Here is a 22175-nt window from a genome sequence, read left to right as displayed (position 1 = left end):
CACATGATATATTTAAGAGTATGTATAGAGCTCTCTAGCAGATATGAATGCCACATAAGAAAATACAGTCTAAAAATCTGGAGGTGCATGGCTAACATGTAGTGAAGGCTTATTCTACTATACAAGCTATTACATACTCCTCATCTGTATTTCCAGGTAAATAAGTCACAGGTTTAGTAATTGGTCAAAATCATACAATTAGCAAGTACCAGAAGATGGTTATTTGCTTTTAGTTATACACTAGAACTTCCTGAAACAGAGAAAATCAATCGGTAGACCTATCCTAGATCCACTAAGTCAAAATTATTTTCAAATTTATTTTAATTAAGCGTGGCCTATCTTGTGTAAGCCTTATAATAGTTATCTGTTGGCAGAGGCCATTCATTCGTTCCCAGCTGCTTAGACACAAAATAATCACACAGAAAGTATATTATTTACAACACTGTTTGTCCAATAGCTTGAGTGTATTTCTGGCTAATTCTTGTATCTTAAATTAACCCATTTCTATTAATCTGTGTATCATCATGTGGCTGTGACTTACTGGGTAAAGTTCTGTCCCCAACATCTGTCTCCAGTGGGCAGCTACATGGCTTCTTATTGACTCTGCCTCCTCTCCCCTCCTTTATCTGCTTGGAACTCCCACCTTGCCCTATTCTACTAAGCCACTGGCCAAAACAGCTTTATTCATCAACCAATAAAAGCAAAACATAGACGGAAGGACTTCCCACACCAAACTGTGATACTAATGCACACTGAAGTGCGTCTTGGACATACTGTAGCATTTACAGCTGACATGGGGAAAGTTGTGCAACCTGCAGTGTCAGCAGGTAAAATGCAGGGAAGTGTTAAGGTTTTACAGACACTGTAAAGAGTGAGAGGGAGATGACAATAAAATTGAGCATGGGCTTCTACTTGCCAAATGAACATCTGACAGAATTGATTCTTTATTGTTGTATCATGTTTTTAAAGAGCGGCATGAGAAAACAAACCCCACAGGCAACAATGGATGCGGGTAGCATCATTGGTTGCTTTGTTCTATCTCTGTGCTGCATATGCAGAAAATTTTCACTAAAACGTACATAAATTACATCTTGCTCAGAGAAGGATGAATCTCGTGAGACTAGGAAGCACATAATATTTCCCCAAGTGTTTTGGGATAGAAATACCACATAAATACAAGAAAATATGTTAGTTATTGTGATGTTGCTTAGCAGAGTGTTTTCCTGTAGATGTACAAAGTTATAACATCTGAAATACTGTGTAATCTGAATATGTCCACATTGCATAAATATATTTTCGCATGAAGATTGAAATGTAGATGCAAAGGAGAGAAACAGAGGATAGACACAATGCCTTTGAGTTTTATAATACATTCTTAAAGTAATTTCGTGGCCATAGCAACAGTCACCAAATGATCTTCTCCATTATCCATGAGTCTAAATAGGAGAAAGTCTGCTAGAAGAGTCAATTCTTCTTACCCAAATTACATGGGAGATCAAAATCAATATGCTTCCTCTTACAGATTTTAACTGCTCAGAAACAGTCGTTCAATGTGCTGCAGCAGTCAGCTATAAATCCCAGGTATTGTTGGAAGTTACTTCTGTATTGCATAATAGCTTATTTCTGAATAAGTTCATTTGCTATATCTCAGTTTCATTGGTTCACATTTCAACCCACTCTCTATGATAAATTCATATTGGTACTCTTTATAAATAGTTCTCTTTTAATACCAAATTAAATACTCCAGCAATCTGAAGATTAATGTGTAGTCCTCTGAACGACCTCTGACTAAACTAAATGGCATTACTTGGTGGACAGTTTTGACACTAGAGATGAAAGTTAAAAACTACAAGTTCAGAGTGTGCAAGAGGCTGGAAGAAAGGAGGGGCTTTAAGTGTAAGTGCTTTATATAATATGCCAACTGAACAGTTACTACCTTCAAATGTACTGGCAGGTGTTAGAAGACAAACAAACGCTTAACCTTAATCATATTAGGGATGATTATGAAGTTTTAAAATCCCAAGCTTAGCATGCAGCAAGAGCAGTGTTCAGAGTGTGTGCTCATGAGAAGCTGGTTACAATAGGCAATTTAAAAGAAAGCCAACAACAACTTCCTGGTAAGTACAAAGCAGAGGGGTGGGCTCCATGTGGGTGATTCGTGCCTAGTTCAGGTGTGTGTGCCAACATTATTAACACAACATATTAAAACAGACAGAATATGCCGGTGATCAACATTGAGGACCTGACAGAAAAGGACAAATTGAAGATGGAAGTAGACCAGCTCAAGAAAGAAGTGACGCTGGAGAGAATGATGGTAAGTGGGTATTCTCCCTACTCACTGGAGGGGACAGCGTGGAAAAGCATCAAGTCTTCCTATTGTGTTTTGTCCATACTCAAACAGCTAAATATACTTACAATTAAAATGTTTGTGACAAACACAATCAGAGATAAAGAAAGGTAAAGAATTGAATTTATTTCAAGAGTTATACTCTAAGTCTAGGTGTGGGAAAACTATTGTCTCTCACCCAAGTGCAGCCCCTTGCCTGTTTTTGTATAACCACTTAGCTAAGAAATTTTTTGGACTTTTACAAAAAGGTCAGGAAGAAAATAGGGTAGATTATAAGACAGAGACTGTATTTTACCCAAGCATTCAAATGGAGCAAGGCAGTGAGGCATTTGGTTCTATTCCTTTGAGTTCATGGATTTCTCTTCATTTTATGCAGTATTTTTATGCTGTTGATGTATTTTAAAGTATGGCCTCATCCTCTCCAGCCCTGCTCTGGTAGTAGCAAATAAGTATGCTCCATTCTCTCTTCGCAAATAAAGATGATTTCAGCCAAAAGAACTCACTGGTTTCTCCTAAAAGCATCTGACAGCTCTTGAGAATAGTGACTCAGAGTCACTTCATTAAATAAAGTAGAAAGGAAAAAGGAACAGGAAGCTTTCACCAAACCTTGACTGAATGTCCAGAAGCATAGATATGTGCTTTAGGTGGCTTAATATATAAAAGTCAATAGAGCAAAAACTCCTCCATAAGTGATAACAGCATATCATATCAAATATATGGAATACACGTGTAAAAAAGTATATATTCTTGTCATGTACGGCTCAAACCTTATTCCTAAGCAAATAAATTTAAGATTTTTATTCTTTTATAATTGCCTCCAACTGCCTGTTACTATTTCCATACAGGCAAAGCCTGTTTTTGGAGTAAAGATAAGAGGCACAATAGAACACTTGTATAGAAATATTGCTTGTTTCTCTTTCTCCCTCACTTAATCAATAGGGGTATTGTTAACAAAACTCCATCTACATCCCTACCCAGTTTTGACTGTCAATAATGATGTGACTTTTTTCCAGAGTGCTAGCTGCCAACTGGATTAAGTTGACAGGCTAAAGTCCTTATCTTATTCACAAGATTCTGAGCATTCTTTGGTCAACAATTTGGTTGTTTGGGGGTTTATTAATCAGCTGGGACTTTTTATTTTGGTTTAACATGACATATACTACCACCCACCTTTCCACACTACTCCTAATATTTTTGCTTTTGGAAGTTTAAATACCGATATTATATTGTGATGCTTGCTATCTTTCCCGTCCTCTCGTTTTCTTCTCCCGTGTCCTCTGGTATAGATTCTTTCCTTTTTTGCTGTAGATTTACACACAGTGACACACTTCCCACTAACACGCTTGTTATTTTAGTCTATCCTGGCTGTTGTAAGGGAACAAAACAGAATGCATGGCCTCACCCCAATCATTTTGCTGTTATTTTTTGCAGCCATTGAACTGTTCTGGTTCAAATTGAGAGCCTGTTCCCTCATTTCTAGGTAATGTCATTTCAATGTGTCCCTACCTGTTGAAAACGGTGAAGGAGTGCGTGGTTCTTTCATCATGGTGTTAATCCTGATTATGAGGAATCCTCAGGGTGAAAGTAGCCTTCGATGGCTACTTCATCTCCATGCATTGTATTTACATATGTATATGATGCACATGTATGTGTATATATGCCTATGGCATAAAATTTTATTGAAGAAGCATTAAATCATTTACATAACTGCACTTTCAAAAATGCAGTACATCTACATTACTGTCATAAAAAGCACCAATTGACAATAAAAGAAATTGAGGCTAAAAGTCATGAATAATTTGAACTCATTTGAATACATACCTGTGCATATTACCTATATGGATAAAGCACTGAAGACTGGTTGTTTCTAAATTGTAACTACAAAGGTATAAAAAAGCGAGGAACAATTTTGTAAATAAACTACGATTGAGTTCAGCATACCTCTGCTTATTTTGTGACAGCTAAGTGCAGGCTCAGATCTAGATGCCTGGAATATGGTGAACAAAACAGCTGTAGTCACTAGCCTCTGAGAGCTCATGCTGTACACTGGAATGAAGACCCACTGTAGTTGAATTTAAAATTGCATGTGTACACTTCCAACAATCCAACACTGATAATAAGCCATAGATTTAGCAATTGTGCATTCTCTTCCATCTTTATACTATACTTTAAGGAAGAGGAGGAATACTTACTTAGGTGAAATTCCTCACTTGTATTTCCAGGTGGGCTCTGATCCCTGCGTCCTCCCTACCTTGACAATGCAGGGTCCATGAGGGACCAGTAACAGAAGTGTCAGTTTCTATCCTCTGAAGACAATGGGTAGGAAAGCATGGGATGATTTGCTTTCTGTCCTGAAAAGTATATGTGTGCTGGCAGAAAGCAGACAGAATCATTCTTTAAAAAAAAAAAAAAAAAAAAAAAAAAAAAGATGCAATACAGACATGTATTATAATAAACAGTCCTGGAGTCTGTAGAATTCTGTTTTAAAACAATTGAGTTATCTCTGTCTCCTTCCTCTTAGGTTTCCAAATGTTGTGAAGAAGTAAGGGATTATGTTGAAGAAAGATCTGGAGAGGATCCTCTAGTGAAGGGGGTTCCAGAGGACAAAAATCCCTTCAAGGAGCTCAAAGGAGGATGTGTGATTTCATAGGTGGTGGGGGATTTTCTTAGAATATTTACAATTTTAATGATCATGCAAATTCCTATATAATTAAATTTGCATATGTTGTTCAAATTTATAAACTTTAAATTTTAATAAAAATGGAGATGCAATAATATATATTCATGTTTTTGAAGTATTTAGCATAAGGTCTAACACATAATTAACAGTAAATATTGATGAATCATTCTTTAGAAACAATATATTCTGAGTTGCCTGAATGGTTTTATGTTTCTTTCCTTTCCTGCCAATAGTAATCATATTCTATCTAGATCTTTATAATTCAGCATATATTATTCTCAACATTACACTTGCTTATAGAATTAGGAAGTCTTACTTTGAAACACAGACAATCTATCTTGGCAAGAAACAATTCATAAATATTTTTTATTATTGAAACTTTATTGCTTGTTTCTCTTCCTCCCTCACTTAATCAATAGGGGTATTGTTAACACAACCCCAACTACATCCCTACCCAGTTCTGACTGTCAATAATGATGTGACTTTTTTCCAGAGTGGTAGCTGCCAACTGGATTAAGTTCATTCTACGGTCAGAGAACACAATGAATTTAGCCAGTAACAGAATAGAAACGTATGAATATGGGTGTAGGAGACAGGGAACTCTGAGCCACTCTGCTGTGGGACCAGCTTTGGTTGTTTCATCCATTTTTCTAAAGCACTCCTCTAAGAATATGAAGATAATACAGGTTCTGGTTCTTAAGTTCATGGAGTTGAAATTATGTGATTAAAACACTCAACTTATATTGTCTGACACATGGTGAGACCCAATAACTGTTTGCTAGGAAATATAACTGGAAAATGAATTACAAAAAACAAACAAACAAACAAAAAAACCCAACTAGGTGTCCATGAAGATGTCCCCAGCTAGATCCTTAGGCAGCTGAGGAGAGGGAGCCTGAAATGGCCCTATTCTATAGCCATACTGATGAATATCTTGCATATCATCATAGAACCTTCATCTGGCGATGGATGGAGATAGAGACAGAGACCCACATTGGAGCACTGGACTGAGCTCCCAAGGTCCAAATGAGGAGCAGAAGGAAGGAGAACATGAGCAAGGAAGTCAGGACTGCGTGGGGTGCGCTCACCCACTGAGACAGTGGGGCTGATCTAATGGGAGCTCACCAAGGCCAGCTGGACTGGGACTGATGGATCATATGATCAAACCGGACTCTCTGAACATGTTGGACAACCAGGGCTGACTGAGAAGCCAAGGAAAATGGCACTGGGTTTTGATCCTACTGCATGTACTGGCTTTATGGGAGCCTTGTCTGTTTGGATGCTCACCTTCCTAGACCTGGATGGAAGGCAGGGAACCCTGACTTCTCTTAGGACTGGAGAAGGAGGGGGAGGAGGAGTAGGGAGAGTGGGAAGGAAATGGGAGGAGGGGAAGAGGTGGAAATTTTTAAGTAAAAATAAATAAATAAAAGAACAACAACAACAACAAAAAAAAATCCCAACCAAACAAAAAACATTTCAACATGTTGTAAGTTACAAACCATTCCATCTCCACAGCATAGTGAAGGCAAACCACAAGTAAAAAAAAATGATGCTGCCATCTTGTCTCTGCTTCTCTGGGAAATGACAAGTGTCATTAACCAAGCCAAACTATTTTTTTATCATTGTTTCCTTATTGTCATATCACATGGACAGTGAATTTTGAATGCTTCACTCATCAGAATCCTCCAATGCAAAGCAATGGCCATCATTTTGGAGACAGAATGCAAACTGTCTACTATTGGTTCTGGCAGACATTCTGAAGTCAGTGTAGTGCTCTCCAACTAGATCATAGGAAATCTCAACATGTACCTTTTGCTATTCATCCAACCCATTTTCTCCCAAACAAGGATAATAGAACAGATTCTGAGGAGTAAACTGGCAAATGTCTCAGGTCAGGACTTTGGATTACCTGCTGAAGACATCAACATTTTCTCCTGTAGGTCTTCATTCATAATATCTTATGTCATAAGACCCCAGGGTAAATTACACAATGTTATCAACTTTTTTCTGAGGAGAAATTACTTTTCTGTAAACAGAGTCTCTATCCCACCCAGTCCAGCACCCATTCAATCCCAAAGAAACACATAAAGGCTTATATTAATTAAAAACTGTTGATCTATTAGCTAAGGTTTATTACTAACTAGCTCTTACAACTTAAATTATCCCATAATTCTTATCTATGGTTAGCCACATGGCTTGGTACCTTATTCAGTGAGGCATTCTCATATTGATTACTCTGCATCTAGCTGGTGACTACAGACTGAGCCTTTCAGCTTCCCAGAATTCTCCTAGTATGATGGTCCTGCCTATACTGCTTGCCTGGCTACTGGCCAATCAGAATTTTATTAAACCAATACAAGTGACAAATCTTTACAGGGTACAAGAGCATTATTCCATAGTATTTCCCCATTTTTCTTTTTTAATGACTCTCACCAACTGCCATGGATCCACATAGGGCCTAAAAAAGCTATTTTGTGTTTCTAGACCCACAAAACATGAGCCAAACACAGATAGGCTCTGTTTGCTGGTGGCAAGCAGATGTGAGGTTCCTTTGAGAAATGGCTACTTGGTTCATGTTTGTGGCACTGAAGACTCTTTTGAGAGGTCCTGGTACAGAGCACATGAATAGGGATTGTGGGCAGCGTGCTACAAGTTACTTGGTGGGCCAACTGTTCCCCAGATTTGGGGTGGTAAACATGGCTTCCAGAGCTGGCAGTAAACGAACGTCTGCCATGTTGGAAAATCAAGGATGGTAGAACCAACAGGTAAAGCAACTCTGCTCCTAGCCATGCCTGCTTAAGAGATTAAAACGGGGATCAACAAATGATAACAAATTTGGAATAAAGACAGATCAGACAAAAATAAACCTCTGAAACGGTCATAGTGTGTTTTAAAAATGTACATAGGATTGAGCAAAAAAAGAAAATGGGTACAGACAGTTATTGAAAGAAATAGTTTTAAAAAATAAAGCAAAGTTTTTAAAGAGACAATAAAAGTAACAAAAAAGATTACAGAGATCATAGATTAAATGTGTAAAGATAATAATTAAAAGTAATAGATTAAAAAAATAAAGAAGCCACATAAAGATGGAATATACTCAGAGAGTCTGGATTATGCATATTATTGTGTTTTCTTCAGATTTTTTTGGCTGCTAATGAATTAACTTCTGAAAATATTTGACTCTCAGAGCTACTAAGCTAAACTAACATATATATTTTAAAAATATCTTGACTTCAAAATTTGAGTCTAAGGATATGTTACTTTGGAAAAGAGGTTCTGCTTTTGTTTCCACAGAGAATAAGAACCTATGGATTCTCTCCAGGCAAATATGGTTTGGTGGAACAAGACCCTCCCTCCAGAATGACCTCCATGAACCCTTAAACTACTTCACCCAACAAACAGCAGGAAGCAGTTTAGAAAAAATATGCCCAAATTCTCTAAATGATTGTTTATAAATGTTTGTTTCATTTAAAGGGGGATGTGATATAGAAATGAATACTTTACTTTGGTATGGACTTTGGTTTATTGATACAAATTTAAGGTCAACTTCGTTACATGTGTATTTTTTTTTGGCATAAAACATTTTATTGGGGGAGAGAGGCAGAGAGAGAGAGAGGGAGAAGAGAAAGAGAGAAAGAGGGGAAGAGAAGAAATGCGTGCGCATGCTGAAGAAACAAAAGAGGGAAGCGTTACATGTGTATTTCTACTCTTGTTTAAAGTACTATGCTTGTACAGTTTATTTAAAAATGTAATGTATAATTAAAAATTAGTGATTAATAGATAGTCATTTATGATAGTCAAACTTGTTAGTTAGTTTTCTACGTATGTTAGTTAGGTTTCTAGGTATGCAGAAATATATTTCAGTTAAATAGATAATCCTCAACACTTCAAAGACTTACAGAATATATGGCATTTAAAATGTTTTAAGAACTTAGACTTTTCTTGGTAGTGAGACATGTCTGATTCTGGCAGCACCAGTTATTTCAGAGAGGTTGATGGGCATTGAAGAAACTAGTTATGAAATTTGCCTTCAATGTGACAAGACTAGCCATTTGAGCAAGAAACTGCTTTTGCCTGGACTGCTTGATGGTATGCTGTATAGACTGGACATGCAGGACCCTCAAAAAAATGACTGCTGAACTTGCCTAAAGAAGGTGAGACAGCCCTTCAGGGTTCCAGCTTCATGAAATAGTCTGAAGGACACAGAAAAAAGTGACTGGTAAACTGCCAATTTAGGCAAAATAGTTTTTCAAATTTCCTGCTTCATGAAAAAGTCTGCCAGATACTGTGGGTCTGCAGGCTGAAGCTGGATGCCACAACATTACAGAAGAACCTTGGGTGACTATCCAGACAACAAGATATCTCTGTCAATTCTAGTTTTGGAAGTTACTAACAATGTACTTCCTGTTTGCTTAGGTAATATTATATCCTTTCGGAGTCTTTGATGGAGTTGAAGACAGATAGTTACAGTTTTCCTTAGTTATGATAAAAATAAAAATAAATATGAAACTTTAGACTGACAAAGATTAAAATAGATGATAGAATATTTTCTTTAATTTTGCTGGATACAAATAGACTAAATATTGTTAAGTATAATTCTTGCTTGATACCTGTTTTGTTATATGCAATTTTACTATGTTAATGTTAAAACCTTCCTTTTTATTTAGATGGTAAAGGGGGGATGGTGTAGGATTCTTCTCTGTATGCTGTGAATATGTTTTATTACCATTTTTTAATAAAGAAGATGCTTTGGTTTATGGCAGGGCAGAATATAGCAAGGTAGGAAATCCAAGCAGAGACAGAGGAGGAAAGAAGGCAGAGTCAAGCAGACACCATGTAGCTGCTGTAGGAGAAAGACACCAGAACTTCACTGGTAAGTCACAGCCCCATGGCAGTTCATAGATTACAGGTTAATTTAAGATGTAAGAGCTAGTTAGAAATACGCCCAAACAATTGGTCAGTGTTGTAATTCATATAGCTTCTGTGTGATTGTTGAGGTCGGGTGACTGGGTGACAAGTGTGCAGTCTCCATTTGCACTTTTTTCCTATTTAGAAGGACAAAAACCCATCCCACCAACCCCCACCCATACAGTTTCCTCAGTCTCTGTTTCTCCATCGTATTATTTTGTGTAATTATTTATTGGATTGAAGTCTGTCTCTTGTTTTCCACCTGCAAGTTAGTGTTTATTTAACAAAGTGTTCCATATTTCCTTTTCATTGTAATTTAAATGCAAAGTCTTTATTATGATATTTGATAATATGCAAAACATACTCTAAATTGTCACATGTGGTTTCTATCCTGCAACTTTATATAGATTTTAAAGTCTGTAAAACCCCTGCTCTTCTATTGTATTAGGAATTTTGGATAAACAACTCCAAGTCTTTGAAATGTAGAAAATGAACATGGAGTGATCTTTATTTGGGTATTTATATTCCCTTAGCTCAGAAGCAGACACAGAGAAGGCTTAATAAAATACATCATTGTGATGTCTGTTAGAATTCCTGTAAAGATGACAAATAGCTTGATGAAGATCAAGACTGCCTTGATCTTCTCTGTGAAATTTGGTCACATTGGTCCCCACACCTGAAATACCTCTCCACTCCATTTTAGACCTTTGAAAGCTGTTTTTTTCTGAGACAATTTCTTCTGCTCCATCAAGATTATTTTTATGTACCTCTGAAGTCATCTAATTTTTTTTACTTTTCTCTACATAATTTGTAGTCTTAATTTCAATGCTATATCATAATTTCCCCAAGCCTCTTAATCTTTAAAACTGCCCAACCTAATAATAAATTGTTTCTAGAATAAAACTGACTTCATTAATATTTAATCTAATTAAGAACAGGAAAGTACAGTACTTGTCAAGTGTTTAAATTAGACAAGGCAGAACCCTTACGGCAGGCAGATAAATTCATTTATGATTAAAAATACATATTGTTGGATGAATTTTGAGTAGGCAAAAAATCAAAGGGAAGGACTGCAGAGAAAGATACCCAGAAAGAAGGAAATGAAGCCGTGACTATTCCCCCAGACTGTACAGCTATAACTGACAATGACTGTTCTCTTCAAAACCTGTCATTTCAGGGTTAGGGGCACTAGATTAAGAAGGACTGGCTAATACAGAGGGAGGCAAAGACAAAAGAAAAAGAACAACACCCAAACCTCCTAAAATGCCCCCTTATCTGGCTCTTGTACAAAGTCTGCAGGTGCATTAGTAAGAATGAATACTTACACAGTCTTTCTTTTGAGTTACTTATACTTTGAGATGTAAGTACAGAGGTGAGTTGAAGATTTACAAAAGACAAAGAAGATGAAGGAGAACAGGAGGAAGAAGGAGAGTGAAGATGAATGAGACCGGGAGAAAAAGAAGGGAAAACATCTCTTTTATTATTTAGATTGTTTTGATTTTAGTCAAATATTTTTTAAAAATTGATCTCAAGGTGCATCGGTTCCTAAAGAAATAATGTGAGTATTTCATAATATATGAAAACTAGTTAACCTTAGCAATAAGAACTATCAATTACTTGTGATAAGATTTTAAAGTGCTCAGAAACAGTTTTGCAGATGGAAACTCTTTGGTAAAGTTAATTACAAATATTTGTGGGGTGTTTAGACCACCAGACTCAGGCCATTCTGTGATTTGAAGGCATCTCTTTCTAAACAAGAAGCACACATATGTGGCTATGAGCAATAAGCATAAATCCCTGGAAGCTGCTATGGGATTGCTTTTTAGCAAACTTCAAAAAATACAAACAAATCATGAGTAAATAAAATATGTGCTAAAATACCTTTCTTAAAGAAGCCATCATTTTAATAACCTAATCTGTTATTTATTTTTATGATTTCAGAAGGCAGAATTTGGGATTTTATTTTTTCCAACAGAAGAGAAGCAGGAAAATAAGAAAAAAAGTATTTTTTTTCTTAAAACACACAAAATAAAATATAGTCAGAACGCTGTTCAAAAAAATTTTTGTTTTGTTTTGTTTTGTTTTTTTGTTTTTAACTGCAGCATAAAATTTCTTTTGGTGTTTTTATAAGGAACTTTCTTCATAGATTTTTAACAACAAACTTGATTAATTGGGAAATTTTAAAAATTTTATTTCAAGATCATGTTTTTTAGAGTTTAAAAGTGCAAGTGGTTGCTTTTTGTATATATGTGTGTGACTGTGTTAGTGTGTGTGTGTGTGTGTATGTGTGTGTGTGTGTGGTATGTGTGTGCCTGTATGTATGTGGAGGCCAGAGGTCAACACTAGGTATCTTCTGCTATCAGTCTTCACCGTATTTTGCTGTTTGTTCATTAAGCTATTTCTCTGATAGTTTTGTACATGTATGCAGTATATCCTGATTATTAAGCTATTTCTCTGATAGTTCTGTACATGTATGCAGTATATCTGATTGTTAAGCTATTTCTCTGATAGTTCTGCACATGTATGCAGTAGATCCTGACTATTAAGCTATTTCTCTGATCTGTACATGTATGCAGTAGATCCTGACTATTTTCTCCACACACCATCTCCTCTCCTCTCATGTTCCCAACACTCAATTTCCAAGTCCCTTTTCCAACCCCTGTCTTAATGTTTCACTTTGTGCCCCACTGAGTTTAATCAGAGCCATCTGTCAGATCACAGGTGTGGAAATACAATGAAGCCTACCTGGATTACCAGTGAGTAGGTAACTGAAAACCATATCTCTCCTCCTAGAATCGATCAGTAGCCAAGAGTTCACTGATAGGGACCAGAGCCACTGCTCTGGCCATCTTTGCCTGCGTGTTATCACAGAACCTCAGTGCAGAAATCAGCAGCTACAGAAAGTGTATACTATAATCACTGCACCTCGATCAAAAGATGGTATTTGCAGTCATCCCCCCTCTCACGATTTCCACACTACATTGCTCACATTTTGTGAGTCTTTGAGAGGACATCATAAAGCACAAAGAAATTATGCTTTATTTATTCTCAGATTCCTGAACAGTCATGAGTCACTTCATTCACTCCCTTTGACTAGCAAGTGGATTATCTGATCAAGACTGAGAACATCATTTGCCTATGAACATAAAATTTTTTAGAATGCAGTTTGACATTATAAGAGTTTAGCTAAATAATATTATTAAGTTTTCCCCAGAATTTATCACCTCCCCAGCCACAGGATTTTTATTAAAAACATTTACATTCCAGGCACAAATTTCCTCCTGTGGAGTCGGTCTTGAGTACAAACAGAACAGTTGGTTACTCCCACAGCTGTGGTACCACTATTTCACAAGTGGACATCCTCCTCACTTTGGGGATGGAGTCTTCCCTGAACCCAGATCTTCTCAACTTGCTAGACTGAGTGGCTGGCCAGGAAGCTCAGGAACCCATTTATTTCTGCCCTCTCCCCCGATCCTCCCAACCTCTAATAGATTATTAACTTGCTCCACCACGTCTGGTTTTCACATGGGTGTTAGTGATCTGAACCTGAGTCCTTAGGTTTGAGTCACAGCCACTCTCCCCAGCCACATCATCTCCCTAGCCTCTTTTATTTATCAGACAAATTTCTATAAATTTTGCCCAAATGTTTATAAGATGTTTAATGTTTCTGGCTATACCTGTGATTTTTTTATGGTATGACTATATATTACAGACAAACTGCCCTGTAAATAATCTTCTGATAGAATAATGCACAGAATGTAAATATGAAATTATCACTACATTTTAATTAACCAATACAAACTTAACTATTTTTTAACAAAAAATATTTTTTAAAGTTTATTTACTCTTGGCACTATATAGCTGATTGGGAGAGTTCGTGTGTAGCATGTGTGAAAAATGGAATTCTGTGTTCAACACAACAGCAACAACAGTAATAGCCAGGGGAAAACCAGTCAAACAAATAAAAGTCCTTTTGAACATTGCTGAAGGACCACCTCTATTAGGATACATAAGCAGTTCCTTACCAGTGGTCTTTTCTGAACAATGCATTCAGTACTTAAAGTCAGATGTCTACAAATCCCTCCCCCAACTTTTTAAAGTTACTTCATCGTTTTACCACTTAAAACCAAAGAACAACAAAACATTTTTAAAAATGCTGTATGATAATGGAATCTTAGTATTCCGTTGTTTTTAGGTTAATTCATCTATCTGTCTATCTATCTATCTATCTATCTATCTATCTATCTATCTATCTATCTATCTATCAATCATCTATCTATCTATCTATCTATCTATCTATCTATCTATCTATCTTGGTTTTTTGAGACAGGGTATCTCTGTAGTTGTTGAGCCTGTCCTGGAACTAGCTCTTGTAGACCAGGCCGACCTTGAACTCACAACAATCTGCCTGCCTCTGCCTCCCAAGTGCTGGGATTATAAAGGCATGCGCCACCACTGCCCAGCTTAGGTTAATTTATTTTTAAAAAGATATCACATTGTGAATTGTCTGAGAATAAAAAAAAATATGGATTAATACATAAAGTCTCTAATTTAAGCGTCACACACCGAGGAAAACGCTCACCAGCCAATATGTTTATAAACATGCATCCCTGCATGCACTAGCTCATTCAAAAGGGAGAAATTTACAGGCCGAAATAATTTTACTTTATTATTTAAGTCAGACATGTACCCTAGTTTTCTTAACCAACTTACTTCATTTTGGTGTCAGACTTACCCACATTCATTTAACTTACTTTCACTAGCTTACTTAAGCTATTTTAGTGAACTTTTTAAACTTAAGGAATAGGAAATTTAAGACAGAAACTTGACTCTTCAGACAGATGTGAGTTTGTCTTGACTGATTACTAATAAGCAAAACTTCACCAGCTGGCCCAACTCTAAGTCTGGGAGATCCTGATATTTCAAGTACAGAAAGCGGAGCATCTAAACATTTTCTTTATGGAAAAAGAAAGATTGATCACTTTTAGTCACCTTTGAAGACATGACACAACTCACCCACTTTCCTGATTCATATTTTTAAAGCTGGAAAACAAAACCCAGAAAATTTTAAGTGACTTTTCATTGCTGGCTAGAGGAAGAGTTGGAAGGACTACCAAAGAGCACTTATTAAATAGCTCATTGCTCTTTTCATCTTAATATAGTCAATGAGGGCAGTGGGTGGAGCCTGTGTACTGAAAAAACTCCATACCTAAGATCGAGTACCCTGAAATATTTAGCTAATGCCTCCACTAGTTGGGAAATTGTCTGGGAACACAGGGGTGTTCTATTGCAGAGGTAGGTTTCCTATATTTACATATGTGTTTGTTTTTCCCCTCTCACCTTCCAGCATTATGAACAAGGGATCAAAGCTGACATTGCACCTTAATATTTCCCAAAGACTCCTTCCTGGCTATCCAAGGCTGCAGTTCCATGAAGACTGCTTTCTAGAAAGCGGGGAAAGCTATTCTGAGTGACTTTGCTGCCTCCATCAAGGAAAGGAAGTTCACCAGGAATTCAAAAACATAAAGCAAGAAACTTGCCCCTTCATGTAGTTGAGTACTACGAAGTCTTGGGGAATGGGAGGAACTCTGGAGGGGGCTTTAACTCCTGTTAGTTTTCTAATCATGTCTTTTTATCTTCTCGGGCTTATAAAACTTCTCCCACCACTACCACCAAAAAGTGAAAATGCAGATAGTTATTTAGCAACAGGAAATACTCTTATCTCAAACTACTTTTCTCCTCCAAGCATATTTGTCAAAGGCCTTTTAAACTTTAGCAAACCACGTGACACGTGTCAACACAATTCTGGTGGAAACTTGTGAGACCTGAGTTCCACATTGCGCTTCTTCCCTTCTTTTCAAATATTCACTTTCCCCATTACGTATGTGGAAAAGTTACATACTGGGTATTTTTAAAACTTGGAGAGGTGAAGGACCGTTATTTCCTTTTGAGTAGTGTCCTTTTCCTGCCTTTAAACAAAATCCGGATGTAAGTTGGACGGACACACACACACACACAATAAAAAAAAAAAAATAAAGGAACAAAAGTAAAACTTTTGTCTCCAACCGCAGCTCCCGTGGGTGTGGCAAGGGTCCAGCGCCAGGCCTGCCCATGGTCCAGCAGAGTCTGCAGCCTGCCCAGAACAGCCAGGAGGAGGTCTCATACTTAACCCTCGCCAAGCTGCCTGGATACAGGGTTGCTGGGCCTGGAGAAGCCGCCTGGAGGTTGCCCGGACTCTGGGAAAGGCCATAGGGAGCAGGCTTAGGCAGGAAGCCGAGGCCCCGGGGAGCTGGGAGCGGAGGTTCCCCAGCCAGTCACGTCCTGCGAGGGGGTGGGGGGATGGGGGACGGATAGCCTGGGCCGGCGCATATTTGGGGACGCGTCCTGGTTCTAGGAGCTTCCAGTGGCTGCCTTGCACAAAAGTGACTCCTGGGCCCAGTTCTGGGGCAAAGATGCCTGCCCTTCACATCGAGGATCTGCCGGAAAAGGAAAAGCTGAAGATGGAGGTTGAGCAACTTCGCAAAGAAGTGAAGTTGCAGAGACAACAGGTAAGGTGGCCAGCTATTCCACAATTCCGTCTCAGAAATGTTAACGAGGTCAGAATGTCACTGTTAACTGGTTTGGTTTTCTTCTGGCAGCTACTCTGTAGAAGCCTGGATGTGGGGCAATTGCTGAAGGTGTAGTTAATGAATCAGTAATTAATAAGAAATATAAAGTCAAATAATATCAAGATAGCCTAAAAAGAAGATAAGCAATCCCCAAACGACTGCTGGCTTCTATTCTGGAATTAAAGAGTTCTTCTAAAAATACATTTTAAAACCTCCCAGTCATGTTAACTTCGATTTTGCAAAGACCCTGACTGCACGGGGGCTTTAGAAAAAACTGTCTGAATTTCAGTTATTTGTTTGAACATCTTACGCAGTTTTCAACTCTTTTTGTAAGTATGCAAATGACCAATACAGTGTTTTCTGACCTTGCTTATAAACATAATTATATTTATACTGAAGAACATATGGTTGCAAATTAAAAAAAAAATGAGTACAGACTGGGTGTGGTAGCCTACCTCTGTAATTCCCAAGCACTTAGGAAGTGGAGGCAGGAGGGTCAAGAGTTCCAGGCCAGCCTAGCCAGAAGATGAAAAAAGTATTCCGGAGTTTCCACTGAAACTCCATGAAAAGCTTGGGAGTTTTACTTCAGTTTCTTGCTGGTTGTAGGAGCCTTTTACATTCATCTTCTCACTCTGTCTGGCAGCTTGTAGTTCAGAAAAAGGCTTTTAGATAATTTGGTCATTTCTAAAAAAATTATTCTTTTCTCTTCATCAAGAAAATTTTGAACTGATTTTATTTTTAAAACTTTGGGATGCTGGGGTCCAAACTCAGGGCATTGAATATGTAGTCATCTCTGAGCCACACTCTGGACTCTTTGATTTTTACCTTTTGTTTATGGTTTAATATTTGAAAAAAATAAAAGCAGAAATAGAAATGAGGCGCATAAGTAAACAGACTCCGAACTCGCATCACAAGAGTTTTGCTATCCCTTGGTGATCTTTGGAAGAGGCTGGAACTTTTTGAGTTTCACTATTTTATGCCCCCTTCCCCCTGCCGCCATTTAGCTGTTTCCCTCATACAAATTCACATTGTTCCTAGATTCCACAGTGAGATACCTGCCTTTCTTGTAACTTTAAGTCCGTCATGTGATTTGAGGATTAGGGCCTTTGAGAGAACCATAGAGCAATCTTCTTTCTTTGAAGGGCCGTTTTGGCTGGTGACAAAAGCCCTGAGTTTGGCAAGTGTTAGTCACTGTGTATACTGAAATAATGTTTTGCCTTTGCAAAGCTGAGCTGTTTGTGTAGTTACCATCACTGGGCAGAAGTTCCAGGGATGTGTAGGAAAGGACAGGTTTCTTCTGTGGGGTCCTGGTTGTGCCAGTGTAAAAAACAAGCATCTCTTTTTTGCACTTTCTCCCGGAATCACCTCAACCGCAGGGCACACAGGACATAACAGCTTTTCCAACTCTGGAAAGTTTCTAAGTTCAAGGAAGACAGAAAGATTTAGGGTGATCGTTCCTGGATTCCTAGAGGGCCATCTCACGCTGCAGTGTTCTCAAACATTTCTTTTTCAGCATGACGCACAGAGGTCTCTATTAGTGCCAGGTGAGCATTGTGGCTCTTAGATACCACTGGAGCCCTCACTTGAGCGAAGAGAAGCACTTCAGTCCCAGAGAGGCTAACTAATTCCTTCTTCAACACCACAGAGAACCACAATGCAGGTCCGTCCAGACTGTTTCTGGGCGCCCTCCATGTTATCCCGTCAATCTCTGTTGACGCCTGGGGTAGTGCTCAAGCCCATACACACGTCACATCTGACTGCAGCTAACTATTTAGGGGTCAGATATGTCCTCTCCATCACAGAAGGAGCAATTATCCACTTTTGGAGATTACTGACATTTTCAGAAGCCCAGTGTAAAAGCTTCTGCAGGAGCAGTGGGGAACATGGATCTTATCCAGACGTTTCACTGGAGCCGTATGCTCCAGGTTCTAATGCTCCATTTTTCAGCACTGAGAATTCCTTTAAAACACACATATTATGAGTGCTAGCAATAGTCAGATTCTTGGCAGGATACTATTTATCATCACATTTTAATCGCTGTCACTGTTTGACCTAGTTTTAAGGTTTGGACCAGTGGTTTCTACATACTGCCATGCGAACCGGGCTTTCGGTTATGGCAAGGAAAAAATGATATAATGAGGTTTCTACTTGTGTTTATTTTTGAATCTCATTCTTTTATAATTACTAGTTTATGTTCCATAATTGTGTATGATGTGTTAACACTGTGGTACCTGTACTTATTTATAAATAATTGTGCATGTTTGGAGAGATATATGTAAACGTGTTTAGTGAGACTCTCTCAAAGGGAACTAATTTAAATCACAAACCATTGTTGATAGTACCCACATTACTTCAAACTTCTTACTTTTCATTTCCCACAGTCTCCTTTACTTATTTATTTTTTAAAAAACTGAAACTTTTCTCTTACTGGCAAAATTTTTGAAAAAACTATTTAATCCTTTTCCAGTGGAAGAAAAGTTTAAGCTGATTCTCTAAATGCCAGACTCTCAGATAACCCTACAACCCCCCTAGAAAAGCCTTTATTATAATCATCGCCATACTGGTCAAAGGAATTCTGAGGCATGGTCTAAAGCGAGACAGGTGGACACATACATCAGTTCCCGTCAGCCTTTCCGCCACTTCTGTGACTACACGGAGTTCTGGGGTGTGGCATAAGCGTTTGTATGAGAACGGTGACGGGCGACTGACAGCTGACTGTAATGGAGAAAATTTGAAGATAGGTTTGTTACAAGTGTATTTCAGAGAGGACGGAAGTCACGTGACACGCGAACAGAAATTTTCATGGATAAACTATTCCTACGATGGCTTTCAAGCATTTGCTTCTTGAACAATAAAGCACTTTTCTCACAGATTGTATCACATATATAAATAGAATAGAATAAAAATCTTAGAGCATGGGAAGAATTTTAAGGCATTATTTTTAAAAATTAAATCTTATTCACTAAATTTTAACAACTTCAAAAAAGCCTGCGGCAAAGTTCAATATTCTTGACCTAATTTGTTATTTTTTTTTTTTGCTTCCCCCCTCCCTTTTTTGAAACTTCAGGTGTCTAAATGCTCTGAAGAAATAAAGAACTATATTGAGGAACGTTCTGGAGAGGATCCTCTGGTGAAGGGGATCCCAGAAGACAAGAATCCCTTCAAAGAAAAGGGCAGCTGTGTCATTTCCTAACTCTGGGGGAAACTCTATTCTCACTTGTGGCAAGTTGTTCCTTTGTTTTATTCCCCCCCCCCCCCCGAAATAAAACCGAAGTGTATGTTAAAGAAGGTAAAGTGTAATTGAGAAGAAAACTGCTGCAGGCACTCTCCAGGAAGTTTATGTGCGACTTTGGTGTGTGCCTGCTTCTGACTCGTGCTCAGGATACTCCCGTCTTCGGAGGGCGCTTGTGGGACAAAGGCATGACCCTACCTTTTCACTGAGCTGCTTGCTGCCTCCAATAAAGTTTGTCTTGGGAAAATTAGTGGTGGTGATTTAAGACAGCACATTTCATATATTAAATCTCGGATTTCCTTGTCTAACCTCCTCAGAGTTTGGGGGCTTTAAGACTGGGGATGCCATCTGATAAGTTTGCCAATCCCAGCTCTTCCTGATTCGTGGGAGTTTACAATGCCAAAGTCTGACTTCTGGAATGTGTTTGATTTAACTTCAACTATTAGGGAAGTGAGCGGGTAGAATTCCTAATGACATAACAGGAGCCTCAGCATTTCCCAGGTTTGTGATTATCCACGTTGTTTAAAGTGTTCCTCCAGCAGGGAAAAGGACAAGGCTGTGAATCAGAAAGACGAGAAAGAGAAGCCCTTCTCCCAGCAGTGCTTCCGTGACCAACTCTGACTTCCAAAGGCTAGCTCTTTTGTTGACACTCCATCCCCTTGTTCGCTCCACCTCTGTGGACGGCTCCACCCGAGTTTTGTGGCAACTGGGAAGATGTTTGAATATTTTCATCCACTCTGTCAGCTCATTGCAGGCCCAATTAAACATGCTTCTTTTTTATTTTCTCCAAAAACCACAGTGAATTTTGGCCAACTATGACAATCAATTGGCTGTTTTCATATCAGCTTGTGGAAACGCGACATATACTCTATTCTCCCTGCTTCAGTGATGAGCACCGCAATTATCTTTTTCCAATCATTGGTCCCACTTTCCTTGGTCTAGGTAGCTGTACACAGGAGGTAGAACAGGCCAGATACAATTCTTGCTGATATCCTCTATAAATGCACCTGTGACTAAGACCTCTGTGAAAGAGACATTCTTCCTCTTGTCTTTTGTTTGGAGATTTGGGGAAAAAGTAAAGCAAAATATTTATTGATAGGTTCAACTAGATATAGTTACTAACTTGCTCTGTGGTATTACATGCGGCACCCAAAGCCTATGTGTCTCTTCCAGTTTATCTATGGTCCTGGTTAGCTTAGTCTTGCAGGTTTTCCTTCTATGCCATGCCCCCAACAGCTTCCTGAAGTCTGTCAGCCTCCTCACTTGCAAAGCTTGTTTTTTCCCTGTCAACAAGAGAACAGGATACTTGGGCTTTTGAAAAAGTAATTATATCAGACTTAACGCAGGAGCTGTTTCCTTCAGTTTCCTGCCGATTTCCCAGTGATGACATCAATTGGGGTTACTGAGAGAGAGCCCAGGGATAATTTTAGCTCAGAGCACCAACTACAGCAGGGAAGGTTTTAGAGTAGTGAGAACTTATTTCCCCCATTCACCATGGAACAATTGATAACTGGGGTGGGTTTCTGCTACTTGTCAGTTACATTTAATGTGGCTTATGATTTTAATATCTTGGTGTTTATTAAGTTTTACTCTAATAAGCAGGTTCATTCCTTTTGATTTGTTTATTGGATTTTCTTTTTTGGATAAGGAAGCAAACATGTATTCTGTTTACACATATAACATAATTAATAATCCAAATCCAAAATATGATCTCTATTCCTTAACTGCTTAAGAAAAATGCATACCAAACTGGATCCTGCATTTCCATCCTTGTATGCAGTCGCCCGTTCATGAGAACCCACACCCTTATATCTCTTTCAACCATAAAAGAAACTAGTCAAGTTCTGTTTTCTCAATAAATAACCAGTCTTCTAGGGTTTTTTTTTACTAAATATGTTTTTGTTCTGTTTTATCATTTAACCTAGCCAAAACAAAGAATCATATCTCCTTTTTCAAGTGATAAATGATAACTTGCAACAGAAAAGTTTGAAAAATATTTATTTGAATATATTATAGAAGCAACATTTAACAAGTGAGAATTTATTAAGTAGAAGTTAAATCATGTGTTCAGTTCCTTTCAGCTACACAATTTTGTCATCAATCATTATTACATCACAAATGGTTGCCATGATTTATGCATTGAGCCTTAAAACCTATGGACCCAATACAATTTACTTTTTTTTCCTTTTATGGATCTTACTTTTGATGTCAAGTCTAAAAATTATTTGCCCATTGCTAGGGTGAAATGCTTTTTTCCTACATGGATTCTAAACAAGTTATTTTGTAGGTCTGTTGGCCATTTTGAATCAGTTTTCATGGTGTGGATTGTGTGGTTTAGATAGCAGTCTCACTTAATGTATGGATTTCTGAGAGGGCAATTCCTTGCTTCAGCACCCTTTA

General features: G+C 38.1%; 2 protein-coding genes across 2 annotated transcripts; both read left to right on the top strand.

Annotated features, from left to right (window-relative positions):
* Nucleotides 1-2218: 2218 nt before the first annotated feature.
* On the top strand, nucleotides 2219-4997 carry Gngt1 (G protein subunit gamma transducin 1). The gene is made up of 2 exons (XM_057787697.1): nucleotides 2219-2314; nucleotides 4869-4997. Exons 1-2 carry the CDS (start codon nucleotides 2219-2221, stop codon nucleotides 4995-4997), a joined length of 225 nt encoding a protein of 74 aa, XP_057643680.1.
* An 11009-nt stretch (nucleotides 4998-16006) lies between these two features.
* On the top strand, nucleotides 16007-20014 carry Gng11 (G protein subunit gamma 11). Its single transcript, XM_057781574.1, has 3 exons — nucleotides 16007-16159; nucleotides 16330-16483; nucleotides 19611-20014. Exons 1-3 carry the CDS (start codon nucleotides 16047-16049, stop codon nucleotides 19734-19736), a joined length of 393 nt encoding a protein of 130 aa, XP_057637557.1. The 5' UTR covers nucleotides 16007-16046; the 3' UTR covers nucleotides 19737-20014.
* Nucleotides 20015-22175: the final 2161 nt, after the last annotated feature.

Source organism: Chionomys nivalis, chromosome 1, assembly GCF_950005125.1.
Source record: "Chionomys nivalis chromosome 1, mChiNiv1.1, whole genome shotgun sequence".
Lineage (NCBI taxonomy): Eukaryota > Metazoa > Chordata > Mammalia > Rodentia > Cricetidae > Chionomys > Chionomys nivalis.
Note: the sequence above shows the minus strand (reverse complement) of the source record. Positions and strands in the feature narration are given on the sequence as shown.

Coding starts and splice junctions, on each gene's coding strand:
- Gng11 (XM_057781574.1), top strand. CDS start 16,047: ATGGTCCAGCAGAGTCTGCAGCCTGCCCAGAACAGCCAGGAGGAGGTC. Junction 16,160..16,329: donor CCTGGAGAAGCCGCCTGGAG/GTTGCCCGGACT, acceptor TCCTGGTTCTAG/GAGCTTCCAGTGGCTGCCTT. Junction 16,484..19,610: donor TGAAGTTGCAGAGACAACAG/GTAAGGTGGCCA, acceptor TTGAAACTTCAG/GTGTCTAAATGCTCTGAAGA.
- Gngt1 (XM_057787697.1), top strand. CDS start 2,219: ATGCCGGTGATCAACATTGAGGACCTGACAGAAAAGGACAAATTGAAG. Junction 2,315..4,868: donor TGACGCTGGAGAGAATGATG/GTAAGTGGGTAT, acceptor CCTTCCTCTTAG/GTTTCCAAATGTTGTGAAGA.